Here is a 17,217-nt window from a genome sequence, read left to right as displayed (position 1 = left end):
TTTGGCCCAATCCTCCAATTTGTCTAGGTCCTTCTGTATCCTATCCCTCCCCTCCAGCGTATCTACCACTCCTCCCAGTTTAGTATCATCCGCAAATTTGCTGAGAGTGCAATCCACACCATCCTCCAGATCATTTATGAAGATATTGAACAAAACCGGCCCCAGGACTGACCCTTGGGGCACTCCACTTGATACCGGCTGCCAACTAGACATGGAGCCATTGATCACTACCCATTGAGCCCGACAATCTAGCCAGCTTTCTACCCACCTTATAGTGCATTCATCCAGCCCATACTTCCTTAACTTGCTGACAAGAATACTGTGGGAGACCGTGTCAAAAGCTTTGCTAAAGTCAAGAAACAATACATCCACTGCTTTCCCTTCATCCACAGAACCAGTAATCTCATCATAAAAGGCAATTAGATTAGTCAGGCATGACCTTCCCTTGGTGAATCCATGCTGGCTGATCCTGATCACTTTCCTCTCATGCAAGTGCTTCAGGATTGATTCTTTGAGGACCTGCTCCATGATTTTTCCAGGGACTGAGGTGAGGCTGACTGGCCTGTAGTTCCCAGGGTCCTCCTTCTTTCTTTCATCCTTGGCCGTCGGCTAACAAACAGTGTGGGGTCAGTTCTGGGGTCATCATAGATCCTCTTACATAGCTTCTACCTCTCCCGTGGTCTGGTTCACTCAGTAACCTGTTTCAGAGTAACAGCCGTGTTAGTCTGTATTCGCAAAAAGAAAATGAGGACTTGTGGCACCTTAGAGACTAACCAATTTATTTGAGCATAAGCTTTCGTGAGCTACAGCTCACTATGCATCCGATGAAGTGAGCTGTAGCTCATGAAAGCTCATGCTCAAATAAATTGGTTAGTCTCTAAGGTGCCACAAGTACTCCTTTTCTTTTTTCAGTAACCTGTGTTCTTCTCCAGGCTTACCCAGAGCCGGGCTCAAGAGCTGTGTGTTAGAGAGAGTGGCTGAGAGATTGCGGAGCACAGAGGGGAGCAAACACTAGAATGTTTGTTTGTTCATTTCCCTCGGGGGTGGAATTTTAAATTATTATTGTTCTGAAACCTGAGAAACAGACTGTTAAATTCAATCTGCCCCCTTTCAATGGCTGTATTGTTGTAAACAGCATTCACCTGCCAGGGAATGGCTGACACTGGGGGAAGATGATTTGCAACAATTTGTCTAGTTCACACTCTACCAGTTCACCAATGTATCCACTCACAAAACGGTCCAACGGCTGTAACATTGTGTCTAGTTCAAAGAGCAGCATCTGTAATCTCCAACTCTCACTACAGCTGATTTTCCTCTTTCGGCTCTAGGGGGCCTCTCCCCAGATTCTCACAAGCCACCGCCTCTGTGCTGGAAAGGGCCAAACCAAGGAAGAGGCCAAGCATTAGCTGAGTGAAGCAATGGAGATCAGGGGGTAGAATGAGGCAGCCAGTCTGCAAGGAGAGCCAGTGAATGCCGGCAGAAATACAGCATAATGACTAGTAGAGGTTTGAGCAGCCCATGATCCAGGTCAAGATCTGGTCTGCTCTGGCCACCACTGAGAGCAGATCAGACAAGACCTACCTGAAGGGAAAGAGATAGTTCAGCCTCACTCACCCTGTGCCCAAGACCTGGGCCAGCACACAGCCACCCAGAGGAGTTCTTCCTCATTCTGGCTGTGGGATAGGGAGTTTAGTTCTTACATATGACATTGCCAGCAGTGCCTCCATAACTTCCCTCAGCTGAACTCTGCACCTGCTGAGACGCTGGCCATTGTCTTGAATGATTGTGGTGGCAGGATTCTAAATTTCAAGTGCTTTTTTCTACATTTTATTTATTATCTATCTATCTCTGGTAAGACAGTCCTAGGCAGGTCCTCAGCTGGTGTAAATTTTCATAGCTCCACAGTGCTGCTGAGATCTGCCCCAGCAAGTTTCCAGGGCATTGAATGTCACCTCTTCCCCAGCAGAACTACATAAACTAAGCCAAGCACAAGGGATAGAACTACGTAAGGAGGAGCTGTAACTTCAGAGAAAGGATTGTCCAGTGGTCAGGGGATGAAACTGAAACTAGTGATACAGGTTGTATTCTCTGTTCTGGAAGACTTTCTGTGTGGCCTCAGGCATTTCTCAGTACCTCAGCCCCCATCTGTGAAAAGGGGTGAGAATGTTTCCCTATTTCACATGGCTGGTATGAGCATAAATACATAGAAGACTTCTATATCACTCAGCTCTTACAATCCTGGAGGCCATTAAAGGACCTAAGGTAGCTAGAGGGGAAATCGACATCCATAGCTACCTCCCGTGCTGTGCTGAGTTGGGGTCCAATCAGTTGCTCCAGTTACCCACCAGGAGCACGTCTCAAGCTCCTTCATCTGTTCTGCCTTAGCCCAGTATTTCACACTGGGCTGCACCCCTGCGAAGGGAAACCAGAACCCTACCCCCCTCCCCAGCACAACACAACAATCAAATGGAGCAAACCAAACCAGGACAAATATTTTTCCTTAGGTTAAAATACCAAGTGGGAAAATTCATTATGAACAGAAACGATTCCTGCTTAATTGGCTTCCTTCAATTCCTACAGGGAAAGTGTCCTTCAGTGGCATGGGAGTGGGAGGGGAAGGGGGGGCGGGGAGGGAGTGATTGATGGTGAGAGGCAGGAAGTTCACAAAGAAAAAACTTCCCCCAAATCATTTTTTCTCATGTTAGTTAAATATACGTATATGATTGTCCTAAATCCTGTGATGTTGGTGGCATCTCATGGTGTGCCAAAGTCCATCCCTGGCACAGGCCTGTGGGCAGTGCTGGGAGCGAGGGGTGGGGGGCAGGAATAGGAAGCACAGTACGGTGCTGTGGGGCCAGGCTGATGTGGGAGGGTCTCACTTCTACATTGAAAATGCCCCCAACCAGGCTGGTGCCAGAGTCCTGGCTGGGCTGGGTCAGTTCTTTGTAAGTCTAGGCTGGCTGGACTCTTGCCCAGCAGCATCAGGCAGGCTGGCTCAGCTTGGCATAGGGTGCTGGGACGGGCATGCTGGGGACTTGGTGCAGACACACCGAACTCATACTGACATGGTGCTGAGGGGCAGATGTGGGGGCTAGACAAGAGGTAGAATTAATTGCCAGGCTAGGGAGAGAAGCTGGAAGCTCTGACTGCAGCAGCAGGGAACGTTTTGTAAATCCAGTCTGCTAGACACTAAAAATTAAGGACTAAACAGACACACTGGATTTATGGCTCATTACAGCAAAGCTCAGCCAGGGCCATCCTTACCCATATGCAAACTATGCATCTGCGTAGGGCACCAGGAAATATGGGGCACCAAATTTCCTGGTGCCCTATGCAGCTGCATGCTGCTTCAGCGGCCAGCCCAATCCCCTGGCCAGCTGAGCCGGCCAGGAAAGCTGCCCCTACTACACCTCTTCCCCAAAGCCCCCACTCCTGCTCTGCCCCCACCCTGCCTCTTCCCACCCCTGCTCCGCCCCCACTCCACCCCTTCCCCTGAGCTACGTGTGCTGGGGGACTGCAGCAGAGTTCGGGCCTGACACTGCACTCACCGGGTGGCGGGAAGTGGAGTGAGCTGGCGTCAGCCCTCTCCGCTCTGCCAGCTCCCAGCCGTGCTGCTGGTGAGTGCTGGGGGGCAGTTCCCCCCTGCCTCCCAAGTGCCAAGTCTGGGAGCCAAGGGAGCAGAATGGAATGGGCTGGGGCCGGGTCACTCCACTTCCCACCTCCCCGTGAGTGCTGGGTCGGGCCTGCCCTGCAATCACCGGGCAGCAGGAAGTGGAGCGACCCGCCCCAGCCCGCTCTGCTCCACCGGCTCATGCTGGGGGGCCGTTTCCCCCCTGCTCCCCAAGCCTGCTCCTGCCCCCCCATGGAGGCCTGGCGCCAGCCCCCACCCCCGCAGAGCCCTAGGGCCAGCCCTCCACCCCTTATGGGGGGGGCTGCGTAGGGCACCAAAATGTCTAGGGATGGCCCTGACTGCAACCCACTAACCCCCTCTTTTTGTCCTATGACTGCAGAGGTGTTAACAGGCCACTCTACCTTGAATGCCCCCTTACAATATGGCCTAACTATTTATGCTAAACAATCTGTTCCATCTTGTATTTTGCTGTGGTGCTGGAAGTACCTTTCCCAGCCCTGAAGAAGAGATCAGTGTGGCTCGAAAGCTTGTCTCTCTCACCAACATACGTTAGTCCAATAAAAGAGGTTATCTCACCCACCTTGTCTGTCTAATAACTATATCAATACAGTCATGGCTTCCATGCTGTTTCAGGTCTTGTTCACGTGATAGCAAATCAGTACATGTACCTCTAAAAATATTGCACTGTGATTGCCTTGGTCTGACTCCATTAATTCACTGCCCACTTTTGAAGGAGCAGCAAGAACATGGAGGACTGTGATTCAGTGATTCAATAATCTGTGGTGATGATTTAGACAGGCAAGCACCATGACTGCTGACCAATAAGAACTTAGACTCAGTGAATGCTGTTTGATCCCGGTTAGACGCCTACCTGAGAACAGAGATGGGTTGGGCTTTAACCTTTAGACCTTACAGCAATAAAGACACTGGCTTCACCATACACTCCAGTTTGTAGTACAAAGGTTGCTTAGTTATTACTTAAGTATTAAAAGGGCATGAGATGAAAAATATAATAATGATTATTATGACAATATTTAGCAGTTCTCCCTTCAGCCAGATTGGGGCACTTGGAAATCCGGAGTCTGCTGCCATCAACACTAGCACCCGAGGAGAGCTTCTTTGAGAGAGTATCCTTATTCCCAAACCATAATGAGGCTGTGATAGCGACTGAAATTACCGGACCATTCCAGTTCCTTTTTTACTTTCGCTGCTCTCTCAATAAAGCCATGAAGAGAGACACATTTCCCTTCAGTGTCCTGCAAAGGAGAAACACCATTCTGGCAGAAATATGGAAGCAGAGGCTGGGATTCAGCTCTGTCTCTGTAATTTTTTATTAAGAATTAATTTTGCAGCCTTGTAACTGAAATAGTCCCTGACAATGTAGACTAATTGGAGGAGAATGGATGAGAATTTTAGAAAACCTTGGAACATCCGGAAGATCTCAAAATTTCCAAAGCTTAGTTCCAGGATTCATCAGGTAGGTGACCTTCTGTCACTTGAATACCATCTCCATTGCTCTTTTGTATTTCCTAGTATTTCTTCCTTACCTTGGGTAAATTATTAACTGCAAAATGATCCAATAATCCTGGATAAATGTGTCTTACTCTGAATATAAACTTTGCTTTTGAACTATGTATTCAAAATTATATATGAACTATTTTCCCTCTCGTTTCAATTTAACACCAGACTATTGTGGTTATTTTATTTATGAATTTATATATTTGCTCTTATATTTTATTCAAGAAAACTGGACCTGATCCTGCTCTCAATGCATTCAAAGAGAGATTTGATATGAATTAACTTATTGTATATTTCTGTTTTATAAAGTAAGTTACAAACTCATGCAAATCCAACTTTATAGGGGAGTATCTTTCTCTGTAGTCCCTGTTATTTAATAGCTCTGGTCGTGGAACTGAATCATTTTGCCTGTGATATCCTGAAAGAAAAGAAATGGGTAAAAAAAATCAAGAATCTCTCTCTCTCTCTCACACACACAAACACTCTCTTTCTCATTCCTTAAAACTTTTTTCTCCATCGATGGAATTACTACCAACTTTTACACTGAACTTTTTTTTTAATGTAGATTTTGTAGGGATGGGATAAAATCAGACTCATAAAGGAAATACATTTCCAACTTTAATTGAACGGCTGTTCTAACTCCATAGTATGAAAGAGTTATTCCTTTTTTATTTAATGTGTCCTCCTTAATGTCTGACTTTAATGATTTAATGTTAATCAGAGTTATACTCACTATGATAAGTTTTTTCCCCTTGTTCTTCCTGTTGTCTAGATAAAGTCACAGTGAAGACGAAGATTCTCTCATTTTGCCACAGCTCCAGAGCCAGCTCCCCTCTGCCTGGTTTTATTATTTTCTTCCTTACTTTTTATGTTCACAAGATGGAATCAGGTAGGAATCCGCCATGTGGCTGCTGTTTCTTAGAGGATTTATTTAGGCCCCTGAAGTGTCTTAACAACATGCTTCACCCAAAGACAATGGAACTACTCCCAGTGTGTAAATGTAACCATACAGCAAGATCAGCACCTTCAGTATTCATTGTTTGCTCTGATTGTGTTGCTGCTGCTGGGTTATTTTATTTGCTCCTGGGACAGTGCCCCAGTCTGTTTCTTCATGCAAGTATTTTTAAAAGATTGTCAAGGATCCTCAAAGCATTGCCTGGACACTTATTGAAGAGTTTAATAAAATAATAATAATAAATAATAAATTTATTTAGTAGGTTTCAATGTAAAAAAGATCAGAGGCATAGTTTGAGACTCACATGTGCACAAAAACATAATAAGAACCAGAATATAGAGGTGTCATGTGACTTCTTTTATTGCTCCTGTTAGCTAATACATATATGTTAGGTGTAGTATACAGCATATTATTAGGTATTATGTGCACAGTAGTCCTTTAATATACATTATATATATGTATGTATAAAGTATTGGGAAGATAACTGCATGTATTATGCTCTTCCCACAATTCTGTTCATCAATGTCAAATATCCCACAAAATTTTGCAAAGCTGAAGTTAGCATTCAGAATAGAAAACAGGAAGCCAGTCAAAGCCAAGATACATGAATGGTGTGTCCTAGCACTGGTTGGGATGTACCTCTACACCCACCTATTTTGGAATGTGGTGTTCAAAACAGAGATAAGGAAGGAACAGAAAAGCAAGTTAAGGAACTGGCGGGTTGGATCTTAGGTGATGTATAAAGTGCTTTTTCACTTGTAAGCAGCGTGATATAAATATAAGTGGGTTTAGGGGTGTATTTTTGAAGCACATCTTCTGTGTAAGGTGAGCACACTGAAAGATAAGACTTGCTTCCTGGAAGGAGAGTATGTATGTCTCCTTTTCGTGTTGTACTGTTTTGTCTTTAGGCAATAAGTCTGGTTAAGTTTGGTTATTTGGTCTCTTGATCGTGTAAAGTATTGAACCATAATAGTCAAACAATTGGCTAGAGCAATAAGCCTGTATCTCAGGAGCACCTTGGTGAAAGAACATCAAATATGGCCCACAGACCCTTCCCTTATTCCTGTTGAGGCCAAGCAAATTTCATGGCAATATCAGTAAGCATGTCAATTTCAGAGCACTTAGAAAAATGAGTTGTTCAATAGTAAGCTTGTCTCAACTATACACCTAGCAAGTTGTTGTTGTTGTCCTGGTGCATTTTCCAGCAAAGTTCACAGTGATTGGACCCCATGACCCTGTCACTGCCATCCTGGGTCAGGAAACTGTGTTACCCTGTTACCTATCCCCCAGGATGAGTGCTGTAAACACGAAGGTGAGATGGTTCCGATCTCAGTTTTTATCCTTTGTGCACCTGTACCATGATGGGAAGGATCAGTATGAAAGGCAAATGCTAGAATATCAGGGAAGGACAGAACTTTTGAAAGATGGACTCACAGATGGAAATGTTCCCTTGAGGATTCTCAATATCAGACACTCTGATGAAGGACAATATTGCCGTTTTGTTCAAGATGATACTTTTTATGAAGAAACTGTATTGGAACTGCGGGTAGCAGGTCAGTTCCTTGTGTCAATTTTATCTTTGTGTGGGCTGCAGGCTTTATTTTTTTTCTGTTACTGTAATTTTGGCTCTCTGCTTGTGAATTATTTTACAATAACACAGTGCTCTTTCCCAACATGCTATTAAAAACATTTTCAGGATGATCAAGGCACTTTCTTGCCCAAAAGAAATTCTTGATTGACTTCAAAAGGGGTCCTTAGTTAAGAGGGAAAGAACTTCTGGACACAGATGGCCTTCCAATTGCTCTGCAGTCATTTCTAGGATGTGTGACTATGGTGGGACTGCCAGACATTTATGGCTTGCTGATTGGTTTACTGTTAGTTGTTACTTAGGAGTGTAATCAAAATCAAATGCAGCCTTCTTATTTGTTGAGACTGTATAATGGTGGTGATGGGGAGGGGAAATGATGTATTTACCACTCTTAGACACGACTGAGCATTTCTCCGCGGCTGCTTTGACACTGTAACCATGACACCAAGTAGATTTTTTTTAAAATAGCTATTTCTATCCAGTGCACTAACGATCAGATTTTGAAAAAGTTCAGATCCTATTCAGGTATATAAATGAAGTGGTCAGGTCTCCAAAGGTACTCGGCACTCAATTGCTCCTGTGTTGATAGGACAATATTTCCCACCGACTCAATGAAATTATTTTAAATATTTTTTTACATTTTGTGTATCCATGAGTATTGGAATTTCAGACATTCCAGTATTCATTTATCCCTTCCACTGACTACCCACGTGAATTAGTGCTTTCTAATGTGAGTAAGGGATCCACAAATTGTCCCTCATCCCTTCTGCTTTATAAATTAATTCATGGAATTAACACCTTCATGAATTTTCCCCCTAGGTTTGGGCTCTGCTCCTCTCATCTCTGTTGAGGGTCACCAGGATGGAGGGATCCAGGTGGTTTGTCGATCAGCTGGTTGGTACCCAGAGCCTGAGGTTCTGTGGAAAGACCTCAATGGGTGACATTTACCATCACTCTCTGAAACAAAATTCCAAGGGGATAACAATCTCTTTAAAACAAAAACTGCTATGATTGTGAAAAAAACATTCAAACCAAAACTTGCCCTGTTGCATCAGGAACACTGTTCTCAATCAAGAAAAGGAATCAGCTGTTTATATAGCAGGTCAGTTACCATCCAAATCCCACACTGAACTCACCATCACTAGTTCCCTCTGATCCCACTGAGGGTTACCAAAAGAAACTACACCCTTTGCTCAAGAAACTCCCTGAAAAAGCACAAGAACAAATCTGCACAGACACACCCCTAGAACTTCGACCAGGGGTCTTCTATCTGTTACCCAAGATCCATAAACCTGCAAATCCTGGACACCCCATCATCTCAGGCATTGGCACCCTGACAACAGGATTATCTGGCTATGTAGACTCCCTCCTCAGGCCCTACGCTACCAGCACTCCCAGCTATCTTCAACACACCACTGACTTCCTGAGGAAACTACAATACATTGGTGATCTTCCGGAAAACACCATCCTGGCCACTATGGATGTAGAAGCCCTCTACACCAACATTCCACACAAAGATGGACTACAAGCCGTCAGGAAGAGTATCGACGATAATGTCACGGCAAACCTGGTGGCTGAAATTTGTGACTTTGTCCTCACCCATAACTATTTCACATTTGGGGACAATGTATGCCTTCAAATCAGCGGCACTGCTATGGGTACCCGCATGGCCCCACAGTATGCCAACATTTTTATGGCTGACTTAAAACAACACTTCCTCAGCTCTCATTCCCTAATGCCCCTACTATACTTGCGCTACATTGATGACATCTTCATCATCTGGACCTATGGAAAAGAAGCCCTTGAGGAATTCCACCACAATTTCAACAATTTCCATCCCACCATCAACCTCAGCCTGGACCAGTCCACACAAGAGATCCACTTCCTGGACACTACAGTGCTAATAAGCGATGGTCACATAAACACCACCCTATACCGGAAACCTACTGACCGCTATTCCTACCTACATGCCTCCAGCTTGCATCCGGACCACGCCACACGATCCATTGTCTACAGCCAAGACCTACGATACAACTGCATTTGCTCCAACCCCGCAGACAGAGACAAACACCTACAAGATCTCTATCAAGCATTCTTACAACTACAATACACACCTGCTGAAGTGAAGAAACAGATTGACAGAGCCAGAAGAGTACCCAGAAGTCATCTACTACAGGACAGGCCCAACAAAGAAAATAACAGAACGCCACTAGCCATCACCTTCAGCCCCCAACTAAAACCTCTCCAATGCATCATCAAGGATCTACAACCTATCCCAAAGGATGACCCATCACTCTCACAGATCTTGGGAGACAGGCCAGTCCTTGCTTACAGACAGCCCCCCAACCTGAAGCAAATACTCACCAGCAACCACACACCACACAACAAAAACACTAACCCAGGAACCTATCCTTGCAACAAAGCCCATTGCCAACTGTGTCCACATATCTATTCAGGGGACACCATCATAGGGCCTAATCACATCAGCCACACTATCAGAAGCTCATTCACCTGCGCATCTACCGATATGATATATGCCATCATGTGCCAGCAATGCCCCTCTGCCATGTACATTGGCCAAACTGGACAGTCTCTACGTAAAAGAATAAATGGACACAAATCAGATGTCAAGAATTATAACGTTCATAAACCAGTCGGAGAACACTTCAATCTCTTTGGTCACTCGATTACAGACCTAAAAGTGGCAATTCTTTAACAAAAATACTTCAAAAACAGACTCCAACAAGAGACTGCTGAACTGGAATTAATTTGCAAACTGGATACAATTAACTTAGGCTTGAATAAAGACTGGGAGTGGATGTGTCATTACACAAAGTAAAACTATTTCCCCATGTTTATTTCCCCTCCTACTGTTCTTGTCAACTGCTGGGAATGGCCCACCTTGATTATCACTACAAAAGGCTTTTCCCCCCCGCTCTCCTGCTGGTAATAGCTCACCTTTTCTGATCACTCTTGTTACATTCTGTATGGTAACACCCATTGCTTCATGTTCTCTGGGTATATAAAATCTCCCCACTATATTTTCCACAGTATGCATCCGATGAAGTGAGCTGTAGCTTATGAAAGCTTATGCTCCAATAAATTTGTTAGTCTCTAAGGTGCCACAAGTACTCCTTTTCTTTTTATGGATACAGACTAACACTGCTGCTACTCTGAAAACAAAACATAGGCAGAAAAGAACTGAAATCTCTGTGGTGAATATTTCATAATCCACATACAAACACAGAAGATGAGAGGCTGGTATCTTTACGGGGTGTCACAATTAAGGCATCTTGAGTCCCTTAATTGTGAGTATTCAGATTAGTTTTGGATTTCATGTAAATTAATGTTAACTCTGACTCTCCTGATATTCTAGCATGTACACATCCACACAAACTTCCAACATTTTTTAGAGGAAACTTTCACTCAGTCAACTGACACAGTATGTTCCTGCAACCTTAACTTCATCTTAATGATTTTTTTGCATGTGGCAAATTTTGTACTGTGGCTTGTTTGTGAGCTTGTCAATTGGAGTCTGTTTTTGAAGTTTTTTTGTTGAAGAATTGCCACTTTTAGGTCGGTAATCGAGTGACCAAAGAGATTGAAGTGTTCTCCGACTGGTTTTTGAAAGTGGAGCTTGTCATTGAACCAACTCATTGTTCATTACCTGTGTGAAATGTCACCTAAGTCATGCAATGTTGTTTCTACTGACTTTCAATGGGACTTGTGGTCCTTAAGTCACTTTGGTCCGGACCCATAAAGGGATTCATTTTACCCTTGTCTACACACAAAAGTTGCACTGATCAACTATTTAGTTAATCGATGCCACTTGCTTGGGTGAACACTCATATAAGTTTTTGAACTCTTCTTGAACCAATTTAAGAATGACCCCATAACAGCGTTACCCCAGTTTCACTAAATCAGTGCACAAACCATGTGTGGAGAAGGCCTCAGGCACATTTGAAAAATTCCATCCTGGTTAGATGACTGAACCACTGTGAACACAAGAACAGCAAATGAAAATTAATCAGTTTGCTGCACAAGAGTTTGGAGGAATTGTGATTATGATTCTCCAAATATTTGGGGGTTACAGTGGCAATTATGCAGAAACGGAAATGAATCAGGCACCCAAGTGTACATTTACACCTTGCCCACCTCGGGCTAGCGGCTTAACAGCCAGGCTCAATGCTTTAAAAATTAATGAACTAACTGCGTTAACTGGAGCTGTTGGCCCCCCGCTTTCTGAGAATTTTAATGAGTTTATGGCATGGCTACATAAATGCTCACAGTTGTTAAAGGTGGTGGAAATGGACATGTTACAAGAACCAATGCTGGTACAAACCCTTTTGGGACCATTGAATTGTCATACTCTTGGTTTTGATGATGATGTTATACAAATGGTTAAACGTTTGGCTCAAAAGCATTTTATGCTATCCAGTGACTTAGCTGCACTTAAAGGAATTACAAGAATGCCAAGGGAAGCTCCGGCCAAGCTTGCTGACAGAATACAAACATATACTAGGTTAACAGTGGGGGTTACTAATCTTGAGGATTTGAAGCAACTTGTTTTGGAGGCGCTGCCCTGGAATGAATGGATTGAAAAAGTAGAGATTGCAGTTAAACAGCTGGAGGGAACTCCTGTCCATGAGTTGCTAACACAGTTAGGACAGTGGAAAACAGAGGGTCCTGGATACTTTCTCTGTGGCCCTGGCCAGGGTTGGAGAGGTTGTGGAATGAACAGAAGTCGAGGAATAAATAGAGAGAGTGATTGAGTATCGCTCTGAAACAGGAGAACTTAGACCTTAAAGGAGAGAAGGAGAAGCTGCGGGCACAGCTACAGGCATGTATGATTGGCAAGGAGTCTCAAAAGGAGGAAGAAAAGGCAGTGATGAAGGTGGCTAAGGTGACTGTCTTGGCATGGGGATTGAATAACCCAATAGCTATTAATTCAATAGCATCGGACAGCCCCGCTGCAACTCAGAATGCATTTTTCAGCAACCCATGACAATAGATGTCTGAGGATGCCCCCACTTAAGCATCAGAGTCAGGGTTGGGCTTGCAGATTTTCTATTGGACACGGGGGCTGGAATTCCTATAGTAAAAGATGAATTTAATGTATATCCAGTCGTGGGTTCTGTACAGATCCAGGGCATATCAGGAACTAAACAAACATATGATGTCAAAACCCTCCCTCTCCAGTTTGGTGTACACACTCGTAGACTCATACATACCATTCAGGAGAAGTGTGCTATGGCAGGGAGAGAAAATCTAATTGGGGCAGAAACTATCAAACAATTGGGATTAATCCTGGACTTCCCAAATACGTGTATCAGACAAACTCTCACTGTAGCACAAGGTACAAATGATGCTAACCTGATCCCCATGGGACTTGCTACTCAGATGGTGAAAGCAATAAAGCCTAAATGGCCACCTCTTGTGCCAGAAGGCTGGGAAGGTTGGTGGGCTGAGGTTCAAACTGTGTGGGCAGGTGGACTCCCTAGATACGGGAAAAATGCAAATCTCCGTTACATTAGAAGGAGACATACCCCCAAACATAAAACAATACCTGACACCTCAGGAAGCAAAAGAATCTTTAAGGCAAGTTATAGAAGAACTGGAAAAACAAAAATTAATTAGAAGGTGTTCAGCGCCTAATGAGGCACAAATCTGGCCAGTTAAAAAACCTGATGGAACATGGACATTACTATTGACTATCGGGGGTTAAACAAACTGCCAAACGGGGAGCACCAGTAGTGGCTGCTTACCCAGAATTGATTTAGGTAGTAACTGCTGACATTAAGTGGTTCTCAGTACTCGACGTGGCAACCGGCTTTTGGAGTTTACCTTTAAACCCAGAGTCTCAGTACAGAACATCTTTTGTATTCCAGGGTATGCAATACAGCTGGAATGTTTTGCCTGTGGAGTACTGTGACGCCCCCACAATGTTTCATATTGTAGTGAGAAATATGCTAGAGAAGGAGGGGCTCTTACAAATGGGAAGAATAGTCCAGTATGTAGATGATATTTTAATAGTCAGTAAAACAGAGCAGGAACACGAAGCATTAATGCAGCTGTTGCTGACTAGCTGCCAACCGTAGGGCTTGAAACTTAACCTTTAAATCCCAGATTAAACAGAGAGAAGTGCAATATCTTGGAATTCAACTCAGTACAGGGGGAAGGTCTGTGGATAAGGAAAGGGTGAAGTGTATTGTTAACCTCCCTATGCTGGTAGATACTAAATCTTTGCAATCTTTTTTAGGGCTCACTAACTTCTGCAGAGAGTTTATGGTTGCGTACGCAGAGAAGGCAGGTTCCCCGTATGAGGTGCTTAAAAGTGGACCTGGACAGTGGAGGCAACTAATGCATGGGAGAGCCTGAAAAAAGGGTTAATGGAGGCACCTACCTTGTCCGCCCCTAACAGCGAATTCCCCTTTGTATTGTACCCTAGTGTTAAGAATTTCTGTATTGTTAGTATGGTTACACAGGATACTGGTGCTGGGGAGAGACCCGTTGCTTGTTATAGGAGAGCATTAACAGGTCCAGAAAACAAACTGGGAATTTGTGAGCAAACTGCACTCTGCCTACTGGACATGACAAAAAGCTCAGGCAATTATCGGAGCAAGCAAGGTGATTGTAAAGAGTCACCATGCACTGGGAAAATTACTCAGTCAGGAAAATCTGCCTAAAGGTCATGCGAGAGTAGATAAGGCCATTCAATGGGTCTTTGCTCTAATGTCTGAGAATGTTCAATTAGTCCCACTAAAAGAACCTTAAATATCTGTATGGGGATTGACTATAAACAGTCAAGAACGCGTTTGTGAACCCCAACAGGAATCTAAAGTGCATGCTGTCTTTAAAGCAACCCCAGTTGAACAGGTGATTGGAAAAACCATTTGGTTTGTGGATGGTAGCTTGTATTACACCGAAGGAAAATGAGTCACTGGCTTTGCAGGGGTTTGTTTAACTGAAAACCTGCAAAGAGTTAATTTCTTCCAGTACAAATTGAACAAAGGGGGAACACAGTCTGCAGAAGTGTCAGCGGTCTTAGAAGTTTTAGCTAGAATGAAGGACAAGGAAACAGAGCTAATAATAGGAACGGATTCAGATTATGGTTACAAGGGAACCACCATCTACCTACCATGATGGAATAGTGTAGGTTTCACAGGAACTGACAAATCTGAAATTAAACACAAGACCTTATGGCAGCAAATAGAGCAATTGGCAGGGCGGTATAAGAGGATCTGGATGGTTAAAATAAAAGCCCATAAGAGAACAGGTCCATTGAAAAGGGGAAATGAACTAGCAGATAAACTGGCTAAGGAAGCAGCCCTCACTGGAACACTGGGGGAGCCTACATCCGTGGCAGTAACCACCTGGGCACAGGCAAAGCAAAAACAAGGTGCGGGAAACAACCCAAAAGAGCTTCAGTTTTTACAGGACCTGCAGGCAAAAGATGACTCAGTACAGAAATGGATAATAGAATGCCCTTCACAGTGGCAGAGTATCCCATTGAGAAAAGAGGGAGACCTAATTCTGGCAAAACCAGAAAATGAATGGGTCCTGGTAATCCCTCAGCAGACGCAGTACCTCCTTTTAGGATGGGTGCATGGTTCAATTGTGGGAGGTCACCCAAAACAGGAAGAGGCATTAGAAAAACAAACTGGGATGGTGGCCTGGAATGAAAGATTGATTTAGACCTGCATAGTCATAGTTGTTTAACGTATGCTAAGCAAGACCCTGCTAGAAGAAAAAGACATGGAGAGTTAATGCACCAAGAGTGAAAAGGCTCCCTCCAATGTTTACAGGTTGATTTTGTGGGACCCTTGCCTACTACTCCTAGGGGAAGCAGATTTTTGTTTGTAATTGTGGATAGTTTTAGCAAATGGGTAGAAGCATTCCCTACTAGAAAAAAAACAGCTGGGTCTCCACAAAAATGTTCATAACAAATTTTTTTCCTCGATGGGGGCTGCCACACAGCATTGATTCTGACAATGGTCCCGCATTTATTGGACAGATATACCAAAGTATGGGTACCTGGGCAGGTACTCCCCTACCGTTACACATCCCCTACCATCCTCAAACTGGGGGACAGGTGGAAAGGATGAATAAATCTCTTAAAACTCTTAACTGTCTAAAGTGTGTAATGAACTGGGAACAAATGAGGATCTGGTACTTCCATGGGTTCTAATGAGGATCCAAAGCCGTCCTATGAAATACCTTTTGGGAGACCTACGCCTGGCTGGGAAAACTTGCTGTCTCCCCCAGATTGGGAAACAATTACAGTGAGCTGTAGCTCACGAAAGCTCATGCTCAAATAAATTGGTTAGTCTCTAAGGTGCCACATGTACTCCTTTTCTTTTTGCGAATACAGACTAACACGGCTGTTACTCTGAAACCTGTAATTACAGCATTGGCAGCCACCAGCTGGATGAATAGCTTTAAATAGTGGTTGCGCACCGTTCAAGGAGCGGCTGCAGCACAGCAGGCTGCAGAGCAGCAAAAAATGAACCAGGCGTTTGATGAAAACAGTGATATCAAACAATGGCAAATTGGAAACCATGTTATGGTTAAAATTGAACCGGCTCCCAAGAAAAAATTTCCTGAAGGTGAATGGTCAGGTCCTTGGCCAATTTTAGATAAATTAGGGCCCTCTCTGTACTTGGTTGAAATAAAGGACCAGCCTCGGTGGAAACATGCCATGCAATGAAAGGAATACAAGGGGGTTAAACTGTATATGACGTTTGTGCTTTTTTACAGACAGATACACAGGATAAGTGATCAAGGTAAGCATAATGGAAACCTTACAAGCTTTAACCTTCGAGCTCCATCGGCACCCCGCTTATTACTGTATATTGCTTGGGGTCAATGAAAAAGATTTGAAGTGTCCAGACCTTACCCTGTCAGACAATTGAGTGCAGAAGGACAATTTACTTGGGGGTATTGGTAATATGATCACCATCTGCTGGAATGATAAAGACACTTCTGTATGGATGCTGGACCAAGCAGGAAAACAGCCTTTATGGATGTTTACTGTTCTGTACTTTACTGGTTCTGTGGATGAAGGGAAAGCAGTGGATGTATTGTTTCTTGACTTTAGCAAAGCTTTTGACACGGTCTCCCACAGTATTCTTGTCAGCAAGTTAAGGAAGTATGGGCTGGATGAATGCACTATAAGGTGGGTAGAAAGCTGGCTAGATTGTCGGGCTCAACGGGTAGTGATCAATGGCTCCATGTCTAGTTGGCAGCCGGTATCAAGTGGAGTGCCCCAAGGGTCAGTCCTGGGGCCGGTTTTGTTCAATATTTTCATAAATGATCTGGAGGATGGTGTGGATTGCACTCTCAGCAAATTTGCGGATGATACTAAACTGGGAGGAGTGGTAGATACGCTGGAGGGGAGGGATAGGATACAGAAGGACCTAGACAAATTGGAGGATTGGGCCAAAAGAAATCTGATGAGGTTCAATAAGGATAAGTGCAGGGTCCTGCACTTAGGATGGAAGAATCCAATGCACCGCTACAGACTAG

At 44.0% G+C, this 17,217-nt stretch overlaps 1 protein-coding gene across 1 annotated transcript in view; it reads right to left on the bottom strand.

Annotated features, from left to right (window-relative positions):
- Nucleotides 1-375: 375 nt before the first annotated feature.
- Nucleotides 376-17,217, bottom strand: part of LOC140898247 (zinc finger protein 707) — a 30,963-nt gene continuing 14,121 nt past the window's right edge. Inside the window, exon 5 of the mRNA XM_078848840.1 lies at nt 376-698. Coding sequence (XP_078704966.1) covers nt 691-698 — 8 coding nt within the window. The 3' untranslated portion in view covers nt 376-690. The remainder of the gene's footprint in view (nt 699-17,217) is intronic.

The sequence above is a fragment of the Lepidochelys kempii genome, chromosome 14, assembly GCF_965140285.1.
Source record: "Lepidochelys kempii isolate rLepKem1 chromosome 14, rLepKem1.hap1, whole genome shotgun sequence".
Taxonomy (NCBI): Eukaryota; Metazoa; Chordata; order Testudines; family Cheloniidae; genus Lepidochelys; species Lepidochelys kempii.
This window is presented reverse-complemented; position numbering and strand designations above follow the sequence as displayed.